The 21,311-nt window shown below is 36.9% G+C and overlaps 3 protein-coding genes across 3 annotated transcripts in view; 1 reads left to right on the forward strand and 2 right to left on the reverse strand.

Moving 5' to 3' along the window:
• Positions 1–1,083: 1,083 nt before the first annotated feature.
• LOC125233310 (glucose dehydrogenase [FAD, quinone]-like) lies at positions 1,084–5,303 on the reverse strand. Its single transcript, XM_048139276.1, has 3 exons — positions 5,119–5,303; positions 4,791–4,993; positions 1,084–4,278 (listed from the first exon to the last, which is right to left on the reverse strand). The coding sequence occupies exons 1-3, from the start codon at positions 5,249–5,251 to the stop codon at positions 2,857–2,859; spliced, it is 1,758 nt and encodes a 585-aa protein (XP_047995233.1). The 5' UTR covers positions 5,252–5,303; the 3' UTR covers positions 1,084–2,856.
• Positions 5,304–6,265: 962 nt separating this feature from the next.
• LOC125233343 (geranylgeranyl transferase type-2 subunit beta) lies at positions 6,266–10,370 on the reverse strand. The gene is made up of 6 exons (XM_048139325.1): positions 10,112–10,370; positions 8,721–8,838; positions 8,265–8,358; positions 7,654–7,824; positions 6,931–7,084; positions 6,266–6,615 (listed from the first exon to the last, which is right to left on the reverse strand). The coding sequence occupies exons 1-6, from the start codon at positions 10,303–10,305 to the stop codon at positions 6,345–6,347; spliced, it is 1,002 nt and encodes a 333-aa protein (XP_047995282.1). The 5' UTR covers positions 10,306–10,370; the 3' UTR covers positions 6,266–6,344.
• Positions 10,371–13,874: 3,504 nt separating this feature from the next.
• The window catches only part of LOC125233279 (galactokinase-like), an 81,793-nt gene continuing 74,356 nt past the window's right edge, over positions 13,875–21,311 (forward strand). The window contains exons 1-2 of the mRNA XM_048139231.1: positions 13,875–13,952; positions 20,597–20,770. Coding sequence (XP_047995188.1) covers positions 20,597–20,770 — 174 coding nt within the window. The 5' untranslated portion in view covers positions 13,875–13,952. The remainder of the gene's footprint in view (positions 13,953–20,596; positions 20,771–21,311) is intronic.

Here is a 21,311-nt window from a genome sequence, read left to right on the forward strand (position 1 = left end):
CTCGACTGTACCTAATATCGTCCCACAATAAACATAATTTAACTACACAATAACAGATTGTTTACACGATCAGCCAAAAAAAAACAACGTACCCTTACAAGAATTACAAACCCAACATATTTTGCAAATCAAACCTAAAAAAAAGGTGGTTTTTGAGGACCAAAAGGTCTTTTATTTAATAACTCTAACTGAACTACGCGATACGAAATTTGTTTGGGAAAATACAATACTTATTACTTACATATACCTAGTTATGGGCGATCTATTAAAATAAGAAAAACTAACTACCTACTATGTATGTAGGTACTTATGACTAAAAAAAGGAAAGCCAATTTGTCTCTAGGTTGAAGAAACGTATTGAGTAATGAGTTAATTTTTGACATAGGTACTTGTAATGTGAAGTGAAATCAACTGGGTTGTTCGGATTTACACACAAAAATTGCAAAAATAAATCCGGCTATCAATAAAATTTTAAACGCTATGAGCATTGTTAGTTATTCTGAGTTAAAATTATGGCAATATTTGCGACAATTTACCGCTCAGTATTATGACGTACAATTTTAACTAGTATATTAAATGTTAAGCTATAGTTTAGTTTATTAAGTAGTATTAAACAAGCCACTTCTCTGCACTTCTACTCCTTATCCTTGACCTAAAAACAACACAAAGCCTTGCACTGTACACCAAATCTTGTTCAAAGAAAACCGTTATAAAGAAACGTTCAGTATTTTTGGAGTTTGTTGCGAACATACAGGATGCATTTTCGAAGTGGTATAACATACATACATACACATACATATAATCACGCCTGTATCCCATTAAGGCGTAGGCAGAGCACATGAATACTAAGCTTCAGTGCCACTCTTGGCAAAAAGGGGTTCAAAGAAATCCAAATTGTGACATTGCAGTGACAGGTTGTCAGCCTCTCGCTTACGCCACTGTTTAACCCATATCCCACAGTCGACTTCTACGACACCCACGGGAAGAAAGGGGTGGTGAAATTTGTAACCCGTCACCACACGGGTTTTTATAACACATTGAAAATAAAAAAAATAATTTCGTTAACTTACTTTTTTGCTATTATTTAAAACTCTTCAGATTTTGCGACGTTGCGAAGAGTCACAAGGTCACGGCTTAACGGCTTAATTGACAATTGAGCTACGATTATCATATCATTAGCATGAATAACATATCGGCCATATTAGATATAAGTGCAGAGAAGGGCAATTACGCCTTAGTATCAGGAATCCGTCCAGTATTATAAGACGCAGTATGCGTATTTAGCTTGCTCAGCACTATGTATACACTATCACATATTCAATTTATTTACAAATGATGTTTAATGTAGTATAAGCAATATTTAAAGATTTTGTCAAAATTTTGCAATATTATTTTAGGGTGATAAGATGCGTTTACTTTTGACTGCTGTTAGCAAAATATAAAGAAAAATAATTATGATTGTAAATGAGTCGTTTCCAAGCAATAAGTAGGTACCATTTTTGTCGCTTGCCATACGAACGCTTTGATAGGTTATTCGTATAAAACACAGGCTAATTACATCCTTATAGTAAGAGACAAAGTAGTAGTACCTTTTCCTAGATTTCGACACAAATAACATTTCGATCAATGAACGTGCTACAGTGGACTTTAAACGTAACAATATAAGATCCATACTATTGGTTAGGAGTGTTTGGTGCCCATTTTAATTGAGTTTATTTTTATCTAAACGTTGTAAACTAGGCAATAACTAAATGTATATTTAACTTAGGTACTTACACGTTTCCGTCCATGTGTGTTGTTGCACTTAAAACGTAGATTAGGTACTGTGCCCAAACCATACGCCTGAAAAAAAAGAGTAGAAAATTAAAAAGTGGCAATATCGTAATGTCGTGTCGTTCCGTTTTCTCACACATATTCACTTAAAAGGGATGGAACTACGATGTTGCCACTTTTAAATTTCTATTCTTTTTTGCCAAGCCATAATATGTAGTTATTAAGTACTTACTTACATAAATGTAAGTCTTGTAAGTCAATAGTTTAGTAGCGTTAGACGGGGTGTTGTGAATATTCAGTATTATGGCGGCTTTTATACTTAACAAGGAAAAAGAAAATATATTTCAATAATTAAAAAATTTTGCTTAGAATTCCTCGTTTTATAAATCTCAAATAATTAAGGCGCCCCTATTAATTTCTATTCTATTTGACAGGCTGTAACTGAGAATCCTTACATGTATACTTACATAAGTTCTTAATATTGTGGATATGCAGACGAAACCTTGTTCTCTTCTCTGACATATGTAATAAAATAATTATGCAGATGCAGTTCAATACAAAAATATCTGGTTTTCAGATACTGACAAAAACACCTTAAAAATAAACTCTATTCTTATGGACCCAGAGCGTATTTTCATCAGATATTCTTATATTAGGCTCATCATGTAATATCTTGAGTAACTAACATGTAAGTAGAAAGCAGGATTTTATACATAGAAATAATTTATGTCTAGTCATTGCAATATGAATCATTTGTTTTACTTAAGTAATTTTAGTAGGTATTATAATAATTCTTTGTGAATTGAAAAACAATAAAAATGTTTTATATAGCTGACATGTCATGTGATGAAGTCCAGGGGTTCGTGACAATTGGTCTCGTTTTAAATGTATTATTAAGATTAAATGATGGTCACTGGTCTTAGATATTGTAATACTTTTGTAGTTGGATGTCTTATCTGAGATTTGAAATGGTTGTTTTGAAATTTCGGCTCAAATGTCATGTAATATCAAATATTTCATGTTAGAAGTGTCTTTAATACTTCAAAATAAAGTTTCAAAACATATTTGCATTATCATTTACTTTCACATTTTTTCTTGTAAACAAATATCATAAATATATTCATAAATTATATCACCTTTGTAACATGCATTACAGTTTCTACTTTTAATAATTTTATTAAAAAACAAGTTTGCCATCATAGCAATAGCAGCATTAATATTACCACTGGGTAATGTTGGTAACACTGAACCATCCACCACATACAGGCTTCTTACACCATGCACTCTAAATGAAGTATCAACTACAGAATTTGATGCAGATATGCCCATAGAGCATGTACCTACAGGGTGGTAGCTAGTCAATGTTAAATGTCTTATGTAACAATCCAGGTAGTCATCAGAGAACAAAACATATCTCTCACAACCTGGAAATGGTAAAGTATTAACAAATCCACCTATATCCTGAATTGCCTGCGTGTTTATAAACTGTAATACTTTCTTCACACCATTCCTCAAAACATCTAGATCTTCTTTTTCCTCAAAATATTTTGGATCAATCTGTGGAGGTGCATTAGGATCTCTACTGTTTATGTAAACTTTACCTTTACTCTTTGGATGTAAAACTATAGGTAAAATAGTAGCTGTATGTTTGTCAAATAGCTTTGCAAAATAACTATCCCAAACTTCATCATATAACCCTAATAATTTCATCAAATGGCTGCCGCCATCTGATGCTATTCCTACTGGCAACACCATGAATTGTAAGTCCGGTTCTTTCCCACCCTTAGTTGACAAGAAACCCACAGCTTCACAACCGGGGGATGTAAAAGGCCCCTGGCCATTTATAAAGTATTCATATACATTCATGAGATTAAGAACATTTAAAGCATTGACTCTTAAAGAAGTATTGAATAAGAGTAAGTCCAGGCCTGTAGCTACATGCTCTTGTAAGTGTTCACCTACTGGCAACTCTTGTACTAATGGTATATTTAAAAAATTTAATAAACTTTTGGGTCCAATCCCAGACAGTTGTAAGAGTTTGGGACTGTTATAAGTACCAGCTGAAACTATGACTCCTTTTCTGGCATGAACTTCAATTTCTTTACCAAACTTCAATACTTTCACACCATAAGCTACATTATCTTTGACTAAAATTTTACTAACTAAAGCATTTGTGACTACATGTTTACTATCTACTTTATCAGACAAGGACCATCTCTTACCTTTGTATTGACTTAGTCTACTCGTTGTAAATTGTCCATTATTAGTTTCATATCCTAATTCTATGGCAGCACTTACAATTGCATTGGCTAGTTCACTCTTGTATAAAACATTGTCTATGTGAAGGAACTGTTTCTCAACAAATTCAAACTGTTTCTTTAGATAGTGTTCGCTGTGTTGATGGTGGAACCAACTGGCATAATGTGATAAATTTCCCCTCACATGCACCATGTTGTTGAGCTTTGAAGAGCCTCCAACTATTTTTCCTTGAATGAGCCTGCATTTCTAAAAACATATCAAAAAATTAACCCGTTGTCTATTTCTGCCAAAAATTTGACATAAAATAATTAACTTTGATATGATTTTTAAAAGTGCAACACCTTATGTTAGGATCCTTATCAAACACAGACGAAGGGTTAAGCAACATTTGTACACACATAAGATTGGCAGCCCTAGTTAAACATACATATACATTTCTGACATATAATTTATGTTTATGTGTTTTTATATTCTGTACAATTCTAACAATTATTGAAAGATATATTTATATGTCACATGCCAGACAAATCACACAATGTGTCACTTCTCAATTAAATCACCTTACGAAGCAGCATACCGTGTTATTTTATGATTGCATTGTTATGGATCATGCTGCATGTATAATGTATATACAGTGTATTTACTGTAGTTTTAGCTACCATATGATAAATAATAAGGGATCTGCCTTGTACATTTTTAGCAACAAATTGAACAAGTGTTGCTATACAATTACCCATATGATAAATTATAACACATACCTTATTTTTCATAGCCAAACAAGCATTATCCTGTGGCACTGTCTCATACTGCCAATCATAAGGTGAGCCATGTAATAGAGGGCCTAAAACAGGTATCTCAAAGAGCAGGTTGCCTGGGCCTCCTGCCTCCAATACGATGAATGTAAAGTTGGTTTCCGTGGCCAATCTGTGTGCTATCAAGGAACCCGCTGTTCCTGATCCAACTAAAATAAATAAAAATATCCGTAGAGTTATTTTAAAGTGTAACATACAATTGCAGATTCAGCATCAATGCTGCAGGTACATATTGATTGCACGATGTTTAAAATTTAATAAAGAGTTATCTTACCAATAATATAGTCGTATTTCTTATTAATTTTGTCATTAAAAGAACCGAATAAATTTCCGTAATATACAATGAAAATAAACAGCGTAAATGAATTAACGCATACGCTGATTATTAAAAACAGGAAGTTATTCATTTTAGCTTTTGTTTCAAATAGTTTAGATCACTGTATCAATATAATAACATATTTTTTCGCAATGTTTACAAACTTTAGTCTATTTATAACCTAAATATAAGCTGTCAAATTCGAAGAGGTTACCTGTCACTTTACGGGTGCGTTCGTTTTAGGAAAGTTTAGAAATTAAATAAAGTAAATGGTATTTGCACATGGAGCCCTTTATTTACGATATTCTGGGCGATAGGAATTGGAAAGGAACAAGTTTAGTATAAATGTAAGGTATTTTCACATATTTCGTAATCTAGGTTTCCTCATGCGTCAAGCAAAGGAATTTACGAACATAGCTGCGATACGAGCAGTGTATGGGGCTCTCGTAAGGAGTCATCTTGAATGTAACGCGGTAATTTGGAGTCCACATGCAGCTAAGTACAAAGTCATGATGGAACGCATTCAAAATAAATATGTTAGGCTTCTTTACTTGAAGCTTTATGGTGTATGTATGGTGTATATCCTGAGTATCCCTTACTGTATCCCACACTCTTCGTGCTTGGAATGGTGGGGTATAACAAACTAGAGGTGAGGCGAGAGCTTGCCCTCGCTTTATATGTAGTTAGGGTACTGCGAGGCGAGTTGTGCAACCCCAGGGTGCTGCACGCCCTGGCGCTGTATGTGCCGGACGGGCACGCGGGGCGCCGCGCCGCCGCCGGCCACCGCTGCTGGCCGTACCCGCAGCTCGTACAAAACTACTCATGGAAGCCCCGCTAACGAGGGCGATTCGCGCTATCAATAAAGTTTCTCTCGAGATAGACATTTTTACATGCTCCCTGAATGATCTCACTAAGGCCACTATGTTAATTTTAGTTTAGTTTCTTTTTTTTATATACTGGCAATAACTGTTTTATTGTTTGGTTCGCTTATCTATCGCATTAGGAAAACCTGTAAAGATAGATTTAAGTTGTTATTTACCAATAAAAAAAAAAATATTATACTTAGTTGTGTAACGAAAAATCTAGTAAAGATATCAAAACGAAGTCTTATAAAATTATTTATTACTCTTTGTCCAATATACAAATTCATGCATAAATAATAAATATTTAATTTATACTTTACACTAAATATGTAAAACTTGTGGTTCTAATCTTAACCTATCTATGGTTTCTTGAGGTAGGCAATACGTAGGGTTGACAGCTTTAATGCTAGGGTTGCCAAGCAGCGAGAGTCCTGTGAGGCCAAAGAGGGTGTGGAATGGGTCCGTGATGTCGCCAGGTCGGTCACTGAAGCCTCCGGTCTCGGCGTCCTGGCAGGCCAGGATGAATTCTTCTAGGGCTTTCTTGTCAACCCAGTGTATCCGGTTTAGCATTGTTAAGGATGACATTACCCACCTGAAGCAGAACAAAAGTTTGCATAAGTATACCATTACAGATTGTATAATTTCCCAAGTCTACTACCCTGTAGTTAAACTACAATTCGTTGCCAATAATAAGTCCACCTTTGGGCATTAGCCGCACGCAGGTATTTCTGCCAAGTTTTTACGCTCACCAACTACGTCGCTCGCGCGCTCGAGAGAAAAAGAGATGTTCATGACAACTCTCTCTCTCGTAAGTGTTCTCGTACTCGGTTCACACAACCACCAAGCAAGTGTTCTATCTCACATCTACACGCTTGATAGAGAGAGAGAGAGAGAGAGATGCACTTACCACGAGTAGCAGAGATCCGGGAGCTTCTCAGGCCGCCCGTTAAGTCCTCCGCTGGGCAGTTGCCGTTCACACAACCACCAAGCGAGCTCGTCGGCGCGTAACGCGTCTAAGCGCCGGCAGATAGATAGGGTACCCACGCAGCAATAGATCAAACCTGAGACAGTAAAATAGGTACTTGTAATACTATTTTAGGTTTAGAATTAGGAATTAGTCAAACAGGAATTGAATGTAATATTCTAAGACGAAAATGGTGTAATAAGCCACACCAAATTAGTGTCTTTTGAACGTTGGCGTTAAGTGAAGGCTATCGAACAAGGTGACGCTTCGCAGTTGTGCCAACCTCATGTCCAGTGGCAGCCAATGCAATAGATTAGATGTCGATGATCAGTGGTGTGGGCTACTTAGGCCCACTTGCACAAACCACTTAACTCAGGGTTAGTGGGCTGTCATCTGTCAAATTCCATATAAAATAAAGGCTTTTAAATTTATGCTTTAATTTTCAAACATACGACTGCTATGTCTTCACATACAATTATTTGAGAAAACTAGTTTTATATGTTATTTGATGAAAATATTTCCAGTTGAAACTACAAGTTTTGTCGAAATGTTATTTTGATAAGTCTTAATAGAGTATAGCTGGGTTCACACAGAGCGGCTGAGGCATGTCTGCCTCGCGAGGAAATTGCCTGATATTAATGACCTGGCTGATGAGGTCAGACATACCTGCATGACTTTCAGAGCCAGGTTTAGACCCGAAGCCTCCATCGAAGTTCATACAGCTGAGCACAAACTCAACTGCTCTGTCAACATTGATAGCGTCCAGCCGTTTTAGGAGGGACAGGGACATCACCGCGCAGAATGTGAAACGGGTATCCACTTCCCCCCATTTGTCTCCTGGAATCAGACACCAAAGAATCAAATAATAATATTGATCAAATTGAGGAAGTGTGTTACGTACACTAAAATTTGCATTATGAACTAGCACGAGCTGGCAAAAATGGATTAGATGTTTAAATTATATTGTTTAAACTGTAACACATATTTTCATTTACTCATTTATTCTATTCATGCTCTTGGGAATCTGTACAGTCGACTACAAAGACATGTATCCACCTTTTCACCATTACATGCATTACAATGCAATAAGGTGAAAAAGTGGATACATCTCTTTGTAGTCAACTGTACAATCACTAAGAGAGATATGAATACAACCAAAGTGCAAAGACATGTATAATTTTGATAAGAAATAATATATAAAAGAACAAATATTTCCAAAAAAATATATGAGATTACATTAAAATTTAAAATAAATAAAAAAAACAAGATAAACTTACCAAAGAAGCTGCCATCTTCTTGCTGCAGAGATTTGATATACCTAACTACTCCCTCCACATCTATTGCATCCAATCTGTCATATAAGGCAAGTATCTGTAAATAACAAAAAAAACTCATGTCCAAATCATTTTTCATAACTTATATGGAAAGTCATCACAGTCCAGTAATATGGCCGTTGATTTAAATGTGTCATTAGAAAAAGGACTGAAATTAAAATGTTCTATAAAAACATTCAGAAATGAGCCTCATTTAATCTATGTCCAACTCAACCCTCTTTCTTTTTTATAAATATATAAAAAAATGCTCCAGGGAAATTCTTATACAAATTAACTAAGTCTCATGATAAGCTTGTGTTATGGGTCCCAGGACCGTCACCTTCACATGCTGTGTCAGTATTTGCTAGGCTAGGTCAACAAGAACAATTTTGTTCCTTTGTAAGACAAATAACTCATCACCTGTACTGCACTCAACGTATACAACATGTGTGGGTCATGGCCTAAGCTAGCCGAGATGCCTCCGCTTTCATTGTCCTGGCATGATGTGATGAATTCTATTATCTCCTCTTTAGGCATCCTGAAATCACAAATTAAAGGGATAATAATCAACTGTGCAATATATATATAAGTAGTATTACACAAGGGAATAAATCAATTAATTGAATGCATAGCCAACATTATCCATTACATGAAATAAAACTACAATTTATTGAAGATTAAGAATGAGATAAATTATGTCTTTTTGATGCAATGATAAAGGAATTAATTTAAGAATAAAAACCTTATAGTAAGTTTGGAAATCAGTGTATATTGGTATAGGGAGCTATAAAAATATCAACAAAATGGCACATATCCTTTACAATCACTTATAAATGACTGATTGAAGGAACAAAGATTGGACTCAAAGATTTCTTACTTTAAATGGCCATAAAGAATGCATATCGGTCTTTGAAAAGAGACAATTAACATCACATAAGCAAGAAAGAGACAACACTCTAACAATACGAAAAACAGATGTGCATTCTTTATGGCCGTTTACTGTAACTATTTCATAAACCCTCCTATGAGATATGGGTTCCATTGTGGTGTGGCATTGGGCTTACTGCTTACTGCTTACTGCTAGCCTTTCTCCGCAGACGTTTTGTCTGGTTGCCTTTGGCATAGGCCTCTCCCATATTTCTCCATGTTTCTCTGTCTAGAGCTTGTCTTCTCCACAAGGCTCCAGCTACCTTTCTGAATTCATTTTCCCATCTCATTTTTTGTCCGCCCTGTCTCGGAGCATGTGGCCAGTCCATTTCCATTTTAGTTGCTTCATTGTCTGATTTACGTCAGTTATCTTTGTTCTTTTTCTAATGGTATCCAACTTTATTCTATCTTTAAGTTTTGCAACATGCTTCTTTCCATGCTATTTTGGCAAACTTGGAGAGCCCGCCTTTCCTTGTCCGTTAGGGCCCAAGTTTGGCATCCATACGTGCATTGGGCTAGCAACCTGTGATTGCAATATCACAATTTTGTTTTCTTTTCCGACCCCTTAATTGCTGAGAGTAGCACTGAAACTGAGCCAGTTTTATGGGCTCTGCCTGCCCCTTTAGAAAATACAGGCGAATGAATGTATGTTGTTAAACAATATCTTCTTTGTGTACCTAACCTACATAGGACCAACTAAAGCAAATTTAAGCTGCCCATTGTCTGCTGAACACCACTACGGAACACCAAAACCTTACAGTAGTTCATCTGAATAACGATGAGTGTGCTGATTTCGTCAATATATTATCTTTGGAAAGAAACACAGATATGACCGTATAGAATCTCTTATGAGTTAGTAAATAGAAACATGTACATAACAATACCTGGAAGATTGCCCCATCAGGTCCATTGCTGTTACAGTCCAATATATCCCCGACATGCGAAGATACTCAGTCATGCAATACTCGAAATCATCTTTATTCAGCCCGTAGCCCGCCAAGTAGTCGGAATGCTTTTGTAGAAGCAGAGTTCGCGGCCGGGACTCCGAGAGTACGATGTCTTTTGTGTTCAAAGACATGATTTATCAATAAAATTGTGAATATTTGTAATTTTATTGTACGCCCCAGTACGCCTTAAAGTAAACTAATAACAATTTTGACGTTTGATTTGACAAATTTGACAATGACAACTTGACAGACGAGTTTGACATATACAATGTTGCCATTGCTTAGAGCTTAGGTTGGCCCCAAATACTATGTAAACTCTACGAGTTAATACGTGCAGCTTGGTGCCAAAGTTGGCAACAGGCACACTAGCGCTCCTAGCGGCATGAGTTGATCAAAATAGTTTAGTTTCATACAGCATAAAATTTAAAAAAATTACAAATTCTTATTTTTTTGTTTTATTCCGTCTAAAAATGTTAAAGTAGATCAAGTAATAGCATTTTCTATTTTAATTTACTCAAATAAAAGTCTGAACAACTACTTTGATCAACTCGAACCGCTAGATGGCGCTAGTAAAATTGTTGCCGCTCAATTGTATGGGAAACGTCAGAAGCTGCACGTATTATAGTATATAGTATTTGGTGAGTATTATATTCTTTGATGAGGAGGCACACTGACATTAAAACGGGCGCCGTCCGTGCAAGTGCCTAGACATGTCACTGTCATTCATATTATGCGAGAGAGAGAGAGAGAGAGAGAGAGAGAAAAAATATTATCTTCTCGCTCTCACGTATGAAATTCTTTATCTGTGCAATGGACTAATAAGGTGGTGCCGTTTTTGGCAGAATTGTGCTTAACTGCGCCATAGATTTAGAATTATTAAACTAGATTGTTTAGTTAGGTCAAAAAGTGTGTCCACATGAGAGGTAATTGTTTGGGCTGGTGTCCCTCTCGCACTTACTGACAATGTCAACATTAGTCAGTGACGTCATCACTGTCATACATTGGGGATACCAGTCAATTTTCAAAGTTATTACCAAATCTACTAATACCCATTTGAACATATTTTTTAATTATACATATCTTTGATTTACTGGCATCAAAATAATTACATTATAATTATTTCCAAATTTTTTGAAATATATCGAAACCCTAGATTGAATATAACATTAAAATAAAATAAGAAGTTATAAAGTCAGGTAATATACAGATAAAAATACTACTAATTTGGGAACCTCATTAACACTGGCAACACGTGCGAGAGGGACACCAGCCCAAACAATGCCCTCTCATGTGGACCGTTTTCGCTAGTCTGATACGATCGACTTTCTGTTTCAGTAATAAGGTTAAATTTCGTATGGCAAAAAATGTGATTGAGCTATCCCCTGTAAAGATCTTTGAACTGCGCGGTAGCCATAGACTAAAAAGTGAAGTGAAGGTGGCGCTATCTGTCATAACCTTTGTCTGTCCCTCCTCATTTATCCGATTTTCATGGGGAAAGTAACTTTCCGGGAAAAAGTCCGTATACAAATTGGGTAAATTACCGTGGGCACATAACTATACTCTGTCAAACAAGTCTGTCAGTAAATAAGAACAAAGAAAACTATAGGTATCCTTTTCTCTAGTACCCTAAAGAAAAGGATGCATATAGTTTTCTTTGTTCTTATTTACTGACAGACTTGTTTGACAGAGTATAGCATGTGCGGATCCCCCTGGATCCTAGGTTGCCCCATACAAATAGACCACGTGGTATCCTTTGCTTGAAAACAGCACATATTATCTATAGCTCAATGACCTATGACCACGCTCTTATAATAGTTAACGCAATGTAGATAGTGTTGGCGAGTGTTTACACGGCTTTTATCAGAGATCAAGTGGGAGCCATAAACATAAGTCGCGGCTTGATAAAACTGTTAAGGGGAATAATACTTTTGATATTTAATAGAAAGGAATTAATTAGGGTTACTTCATATTTGCCAGCCGTTTTTCGGTGAAGGAAAACATCGTGAGGAAACCGGACTAATTCCAATAAGGTCTAGTTTACCCTTCGAATTGGAAGGTCAGATGGCAGTCGCTTTCGTAAAACTAGTGCCTACGCCAAATCTTAGGATTAGTTGTCAAAGCGGACCCCAGGCTCCCATGAGCCGTGGCAAATGCCGGGATAACGCAAGGAGAATGATGACTTCAGAAATTCATGGTGTAATGAGGGCTGTACACACTCGCCAAGGACCCCGAGATAGGTTGAAAGAAAGAAAGAAAGAAAAAAATATTTATTTGGTATAAGAATAGTATAGGTACAACACAATACAAATAGAGTGAACCGGTATACCAAATAGGATGCCGCTCAGCGTAGACCGTGTCTAAGAGACACGGCACTGATTTTCAGGGCACCCATAATTAAAACTAAACTTAAAACTACTTATAACAAGATCAAAACAGACCATACATGGAACATACAGATCTAAAACAGAGAGAGAAGAAAAGAAAAAAAAAAACGAATGTGTCCACGCCGGTGCACGCTGTTTCTCTCTTGTCTCGTCTCGCGCATCTCCGATTATATCGGTACCGAGATAGACTCTCGGGTGCTTCGGGCGCTCTCGGGCTCGGGGAACGGAATGTCCGATGAGATTATGGACTTTATTTCACAGGTAACATCAAGAACGAAGGATTACCCCACACGGTGAGCCCCGACGGCCTTCATAGCGGAAAGCTTCGTTTACCGAGGGTATTGAATGATCTATACAAAGCACTATTACTCATAAGTACTTTTATATCGGCCGTATATAAGAAGGTTGGCCTACACCCGACGTACAGCCACCAAATAACGGCGACTGGTCGCCCCACCCATAGACTAAGGAAATTCTATTATCTTTGGCCCCACGACTCAACGACTCAACTCAGTCGCAGAAGCAGCTAATAGGTAGGTAATGAAAGAGGGATCTCTTATATCATATAAGGGTGCGACCACACCACTGCTTAAAAAACGGCGACGGTACGGAATTGCAGTGACGCATCGTATCCGTACCGTTTTTACCGCCTACTACCCACACCGCTGCTCAAAAAACGGCGACGGTACGGAATCGCAGTGACGTATCGTATCCGTAAGGTTTTTACCGCATGCTCCCCACACCGCTGCTTAAAATACACAGACGGTACGGAAACGCAGTGACTTTCGTGCACGTCGTGCGTACCGTCGCCGTTTTTTGAGCAGCGATGTGGGAGCGTGCGGTAAAAACGGTACGGATACGATGCGTCACTGCGATTCCGTACCGTCAATACCGTCACCGTTTTTAGAGCAGAGGTGTGGTCGCACCTTTATACCTATTCCTAAATTTTACCCGCAACGACGCCCAAAAAATAATTGCCAACAGCTTTGCTACTTTGAAATATTTTGGCTTTTAAACTTTTCCTGTAAAAATGTCCTCAAAGAGATAAAATGCAAACAGGTCTCGGTAACCGTATATTTTTCCCCTCTGCACGTTTCCATGGCAACCATTCCACGTGGATTCTTTGAATTCTTTGGATTATGACGTTGTCAACAATGTTTTCGCTTGTAACGCAAATAACAAAAACATTTACTGAGTCTTACAAATATTGTGTCATCGGATAAAACAATGGGTTATTGTAATACTTACATGTTTATTTTGTAACTCATGCTCAATAAATCCCCTTAAACGATAAATTCATTCATTAAAATGACCGAACGAATCAGTCGCGCTGGTTTGACCGTGAGCAGTGCAAGTGTAGTTATCGTGAAGTTATACACCTCAGGATCACAACGGTTCGTATGACTCAGTTAATTTAGTTCAATTTCGAACGAACATCAGGCGAGGAAAATTAATGAATAAAGAAAGTGGATATGGTTGAAACTTGAAATACCGCCGCCGGTACCTAAAAACTTTGAACGTTAAGGATTTTATTAACCAAATCTTAAATTTCTTAGAATATGTTGATATGTGTATAGTTGTTTAATTACTTTTTAGTTGCCATGGAATTCGGTAGCTCGATATGTAAATTCGAGTAAGTAAGTGTTCTTTAAAAGTTATCTCATTACGAAGTTGCGTTTTCGGAGTTCACTGGAATTCGAATTCTAAGAATCAGTTAACACAAATTTAGAATATCTTATTAATTTATCAGTAAGGAGATTCAGACGTCAACTTGTGCCAGTGTGTATAATTGCTACATATAAGCCTACTAAATACGATTTATTCTGTACCATAAGGTCGTAAAACTATTATCTGCTCTTTTAGGTACTTAAAGCGGATCTATGACTGAGCGACCTCTCTTTAACTTTTTAATTCGGTCGTCTTTTTTATGGGACACGAGGCAAACGAGCAGACAGGTCGACTGATGGTAAGCGATTACTGCCTCCTATGAACACCCAAAACACCAGAAGTGTTGGAGGTGCGTTGCCGGACTTTAAGATGGATGTACGCTCTTTTCTTGAAGGTTTGAAGGTGGTATCGGTCCGGAAAATCCGGAAATACCGGCGGGCGACAATTCATTCCAGTTTAGCTGTGCAGGGCATCATTTACCCTGAACTGCCCTGATGGCTTAAGGACCCTTTTGAAGGTCGATTTTGTTTCCATTTATTTAAATAAGTACTAAAAGATACAGACTTACAGATTATAAGTACAAAGGTCGGGGAATAGGGTTCCATGTAAGGGCGATTGGCCCCGCCAATTTATGAACACTTTTAAGCCGATTTCTCGAACAATATTCCGTCAACACGTTGAATGGCACGGGGAGGCCGGGGACATGACGATTCGCCCAATCATTTGTATTCGGTAGTCTAAAAATTATGCTGCGTTCCCTCACATACCTACATACATTCGGGGGATATATATTATACGAATTTCTCGAAGGAATTTCCCATGAATAGCAAGAGATGTCATCACGAATATTCAAGGAGAAACTGGGCATATGTATGTATAATAAACATAAGTATTATATAAAACGTAAAAAGCTGATTGCTTCTGGCTAGATTCGGAAAATATTGTGTTTGTGATACAATGAAATAAAACTTTTATGCGAGTTCTCGCACTATGTAAATGGGTTCTTAGTAGGTATTGTAGATTGTTATTGTATGTATGTAAACACTTGATTGTACATAAGACAAGTTAAGACATAGAAATACAGTATAGTTATGGTGTACAAAGGCGAACTTATCCCTATAAGGGATCTCTTGCAGTCAACTTTTGAGCGACAAACGAACACTATGTACAGAAGAGAAAAAAAAAAATTATGTTGCACTAATTTCTGTTGAGGTTAATTGCTTACTCACTAATAGAAGATTCACAAAATCGTCAGCAGACCCTTTAGCACAACGTGTCTTGTCGCGCGTGAGTCCATACTCCAAGTCGCGCTTGATGTATGGACTCGCGCGCGACAAGACACGTTGTGCTAAAGGGGCTGGGCTAGTATTATTGGCGCGAGATTATGTCGCCGCGATAAATTACCCGCCCTTGTGTCATTCATTAATGTCAATTTACAGTTAGAAAAGGACCTGTGATCTATATCGCGACGAGATACTGTCGCGGCATTGTGATAACCCTGCAGATGACAACTTTATCTCACTAATTAGAAAAGAAATATAAACGAAAATCAATCTTGTTGGGTTATCACTGCGGTTCATTACAGTTCTAAACTTGTGACAGATAGAATAAAAATAAAACTTGTTTGGTTACCACTAGTTTCACTATCACTCTGTACTTTTAGTAGGATAATAAGGTAACGAACCCAATCATGGACAGTTTAAGAAAAAATTTCTCCTGTTTTTGATATTTCACTGATAAATGTAAAAATTCTACCGCTAAGCGTGTTAAATCTTGAATGTCCTATCCTTCTTTTACATTTCAAGCGTATTGCAGAATAGAAACTCCTATTGGTCTCGCAAAATAACGCTATTTCTTTATATCTTTGGAGCAACAAACTAGTATGTTTTGTACCTTATCTCATGCTCATTGCAGTAAGTAAAACTCATTCAAGTTTACACCGACTATTATTTTTTTATTATTTTATACATGAACCCAACTCTCTTAGCAACATTACTAAGAATTCGTCTTGAATTTTTTTTCAGTAAACTGGTGAATTTTATCTTATCACCAAATCCTTCAGAAATAACCGAATTAATTGAAACTTCAAAATGAAACAGCTCTAAGTACAACTCTAATAGTTTATGGTACAATGCCGTCAGAATTTAGAAACTAATTTTAGATACTTATTTTTAAGGATTTGTGTTTTTTTGTCCATAATGGCATCACCGTCCATTATAGGGTATTTTACATTAAATAGAATAAATAGTGAGATTAGTGAGTTTTGGTTGTCACTTGACGAAATTGTGAAGTTCTGAAATTCACTCGAATTGTTGCTTTTTTTGTTATCACTTATCCGTCGGGTTACGTAATATGAAAACAGTCATAATATCTTCCTTATTTGTTACACAAAGCGGAAATAACACTTTTTACGGCCTTTTTATTGTTTTTCTTTTACGAAAGTAAACATGGAGTAGGTATATTACGTTAAATTCGATATTCTACCTAAATCGCTTTTATTGAATAGGTAAAATAAAACAAACCTCGTTTTTCATTAATTTTCATTTTCAAATGTACTACTTAATGAGAATCCTAAGATTAACATAAAAGTTAGCACCAGAAGGCATGTTACATGTTGTCACATGTAATAATTCTACCACAAAATTAAAATTTAAAAAAAAACCTCGACATAGTGGACCGATTTTCATGAAACATGGCTAAGACCCGACTAGACGCTCCCGACTTTCAAATAAAAAAAAAACTAAATCTAAATCCGTCCATCCGTTCGGGAGCCACGATACCACAAACAGACAGACACGCACACTGAATGTTTTAAGACTGTGCACACTTATCAGTCGCGGTCGTCACTGTCTTCAGCCGCGTCCGTGTGACGCGTCCTATAATTTGTTCCTAGCTTTACAATTTATTAAATTTATAGATCCGTGTTCCGATATTTATGAGCACCTTGCTCGCCACAGATGTCATATAAACCATAGATCAAGCAAACGTATCTACTTAGCGTGTCAAATGAACTCAGTGAAATCCACTGAGTTGTCCGTCTTTAATCGCAGCTTGCAGCTTTCGGGCGTCAATTTTTGTAAGTTGAAGTCAACAAAAACATTAAGAATGCCTAGTTACATGATATTTAATTGCAATAACATAAAACTTATCAACACTCAAGGGCCTGAGACATATTTAAAATCACCGGCAAGTAACAACTTCAGTACAAAATCTGACACGCTCGGCCGCCATACAAATAAATGAACTCGTTTCTTCTATCTAAATCTAATTCTGTGTTGCTCGCTCTAATCACTCTAATGTATCTGATGGCGACTTTACATAAAGCAATTACCTACCCACATACACTGAATTATTCTCGTTATCATGTACCTATTATGTCGGCGGCGCGGCGATTGAGTATCTTACAAAGGAATTAGTCAGGATTAGTGTTAAGATATCTATATATAGATGTAAGCCAGAGGTAATGTAGAATATACCTGTAATAACTGATAAGTAATATAATACACGAAAGACGACTCACAATGCTTCATAATGAGTTTATTATGACCCATCCGCCCCCGAAACAACTTATGAATGACTTGGTGCCAATGGGACCATCTCGGGGTTATACCCGTTCGATCAAAAAAAAAATTTTGAAAATCGGTCCACAATTCTCGGAGATATCGAGGAACATAAAAAAAAAAAAAAAAAAAAAAACAGTCGAATTGAGAACCTCCTCCTTTTTTGAAGTCGGTTAAAAAGATAGAAAATAAGTATGATTGAAGTGATTTATTCGTTAGCACGCAAACAATCAATCAATTTTTAAGATTGACATAAAATAATAAATAATGACCAAGGCTCAAAAAAAGAAGGTCATAGAATATTTTACCCTGTTCCGTACAATAAAGACACATTTACCTGTGTAAACGTTCAATATTCCCTATAATGATTATAGAATGTTTTCGAACATTTTCTAAATTATGGTTATGATTTCAAACTGACGAGCGTCTTTCCAAACATTAAACACGTTCGCTCCGGCATCGGATCTACTCGACCCGACCACGGAACTATATTCACGAGTAATAGAAGAGTTAATCTAGGTAGGGGCCCAGCATGTCTAGCAATGCACGGACGAGAAGTTTACAAAGTTGCAGAACATTTCTCATGAGAATTTTCGGTAACTTCTGAGAATGTTCTCGAGAACGAGAATTTATCAGAATACTTAAGTACTTAACTTCGTAGTTTATACCATAATTTCGTCGAACTCAGCAAGTCAAGACGTAGTCCCGTGGTAGTGCGCTGGCTTCGTATGCCGATGATCTCAGGTTCGATCCTGACAGCGACCTTTTTGTTTTTATTTTGTTTTTGTTTTGAATATACATATATTGGCATGACCAAAAACAGGCATCAAGAAATAATAGTTCGGTACCTAATTTAAAAAGTCAGGACTAAAACTGTGAAGTCTGAAAGTCGAAATGTTCCCTGAAGTATAGTGAGAATTTAAGCAACTTATTGGTAACTTATCACTTATCAACAAAATAGCTAATTGTAATAGACAATATTATATGTAATAACATATAGTCTTATATTATGCCCATTTAAACATTATTTCAAGTATATTCTCTCGTTTAAATAATAAATTGCATGTTGCGGGAATGTTCTGCGAACATTCTCAAGAATGTTTCCGCTTTCTGAGAATGTTCTGCAATTTCTGCATTACTAAGCATGTCACATTTTTTACTGACATTGTCTATATGTGCCTTGGCCATTGAGTGTTCATAATTTTTGCGTTGTTGCAATGAAATATTACAAAACTAGGCATTATTTTATGTTTTCGTTGACCTACAAAAATTGACGCCCGAAAGCTGCCAGCTATTTAGTAGTTTCCTGAGATCGTTAGGCACGCTAATTAGAGTGTGTTTGCTTGATCTATGTATAGTATATATGAAATCTTTGGACCCGATGCGATGTAATATGGTTGATTGTGTTGTCAACTACTTGCCGTAGCGAACGTGATTGATAAGAATAAAATCAAAACAATTATTTACTGCCCACACACCTAAGGCGACTAAAGAATTTCTCGGGATTCTTTCCAGATTTAACTGATCCTACTAGCAGACGATTTTCTTGTTATCATTAGTAGTAATTTTAAATTCATTATACGCGATTTAATCCGTTTCCATAGTTTTATTTTATCATTAGTGAGTTTAGTTTAGTGATCCTCCATGAAAGCCAAAAATAGAAATTTCGTTAGTTGATCTCTATTGCTAGAATATGGAAGGACGATGAAAGTCAGGCTGGTGGATTTGGTACCTAAATAATAACAATAACCGAGTTGTTATCAGTGTTATCACCAACAAAACGTTACACCTACCATTCTGAAAGTCTGGATGGAGTTTTTGTTTAAATGCATCCAGCTCTTGTAAGACTAAGCTTGTATGACCTGACGGTGATAATGATAATCAAAATGTACGTAATTTTAAGTCCAGGGTAGCTAACGTCAAAGGCATCTTCTGGGCGAGCTCACTCCATCGTAGGCCACGTCTTTGCCTTTGGCTAGTCAGTGATTTATCATTTAAATAAAAAAACCGGCCAAGAGCGTGTCGGGCCACGCTCAGTGTAGGGTTCCGTAGTTTTCCGTATTTTTCTCAAAAACTACTAAAACTATCAAGTTGAAAACAATTTTCCTAGAAGATCTTTATAAAGTTCTACTTTTGTGATTTTTTTCATATTTTTTAAACACATGGTTCAAAAGTTAGAGGGGGGGGGACACACTTTTTTTCCTTTAGGAGCGATTATTTTCGAAAATATTACTATTATCAAAAAAGGATTTTAGTAAACCCTTATTCATTTTTAAATACCTATCCAACAATATATCACACGTTGGGGTTGGAATGAAAAAAAAAATCAGTTCCCACTTTACATGTAGGGGGTACCCTAACAAAACATTTTTTTTTTTCACTTTTTATTTTACCACTTTGTCGACGTAATTGATATACATATTGGTACCAAATTTCAGCTTTGTAGTACTAACGGTCACTGAGATTATCCGCGGACGGACGGACGGACAGACAGACATGGCGAAACTATAAGGGTTCCTAGTTGACTACGGAACCCTAAAAAAGGGTAGCCAACGTTACAATCACGTACGCTAGTCATAAGCGCATTGTAGATCTTCTGTATTGGCGCGACATAATATCCACTGCGGTTCGCCACGTAGCGTCAACCTGTTATCACTTTGACTTGGCCGTCAGAATGGTGGAACGTTGTACGCAATAGGCACCTTCTTGGCGAGCCTGCTCCATCGTAGGCCACGTCTTCTTCTCAGCTAGTCTGTGGCCATAAGTAAGCCCATTTATAGTTAAAAAAACCCCTACGTTATGCCCACCAGATGCCAGCCCCAACCGACGCCGTGTCCACGGGCGAGACATCGCTCCTCCGCAGAGCGTGCGACATTTTCGTCGCCACATTCAAACGGAGCGCCACCGCTGCAGCCGCCGCGCCGGGACGCGTCAACCTGATAGGGGACCATGTCGATTACTGTGAAGGATATGTTTTGCCTGTGGTAAGTTATTACAGCCTGACAAAAAATATAGAAAATAATAGGGGCGCCACGCGCCACCATCTATGTAAACCGTGTTGCATGTGGAGACTATTTTGACACTTCTGAAAAAAGTAAGTGTTGCTATGATAAAAAAAACCGGCCAAGAGCGTGTCGGGCCACGCTCAGTGTAGGGTTCCGTAGTTTTCCGTATTTCTCTCAAAAACTACTGAACCTATCAAGTTCAAAACAATTTTCCTAAAAAGTCTTTATAAAGTTCTACTTTTGTGATTTATTTCATATTTTTTAAACATATGGTTCAAAAGTTAGAGGGGGGGGACGCACTTTTTTTTTGCTTTAGGAGCGATTATTTCCGAAAATATGAATATTATCTAAAAACGATCTTAGTAAACCCTTAATAATTTTTAAATACCTATCCAACAATATATCACACGTTGGGGTTGGAATGAAAAAAAAAAATCAGCCCCCACTTTACATGTAGGGGGGGTACTATAATATAACATTTTTTTCCATTTTTTATTTTTGCACTTTGTTGGCGTGATTG

Source organism: Leguminivora glycinivorella, chromosome 14 (assembly GCF_023078275.1).
Source record: "Leguminivora glycinivorella isolate SPB_JAAS2020 chromosome 14, LegGlyc_1.1, whole genome shotgun sequence".
NCBI classification, from domain to species: domain Eukaryota; kingdom Metazoa; phylum Arthropoda; class Insecta; order Lepidoptera; family Tortricidae; genus Leguminivora; species Leguminivora glycinivorella.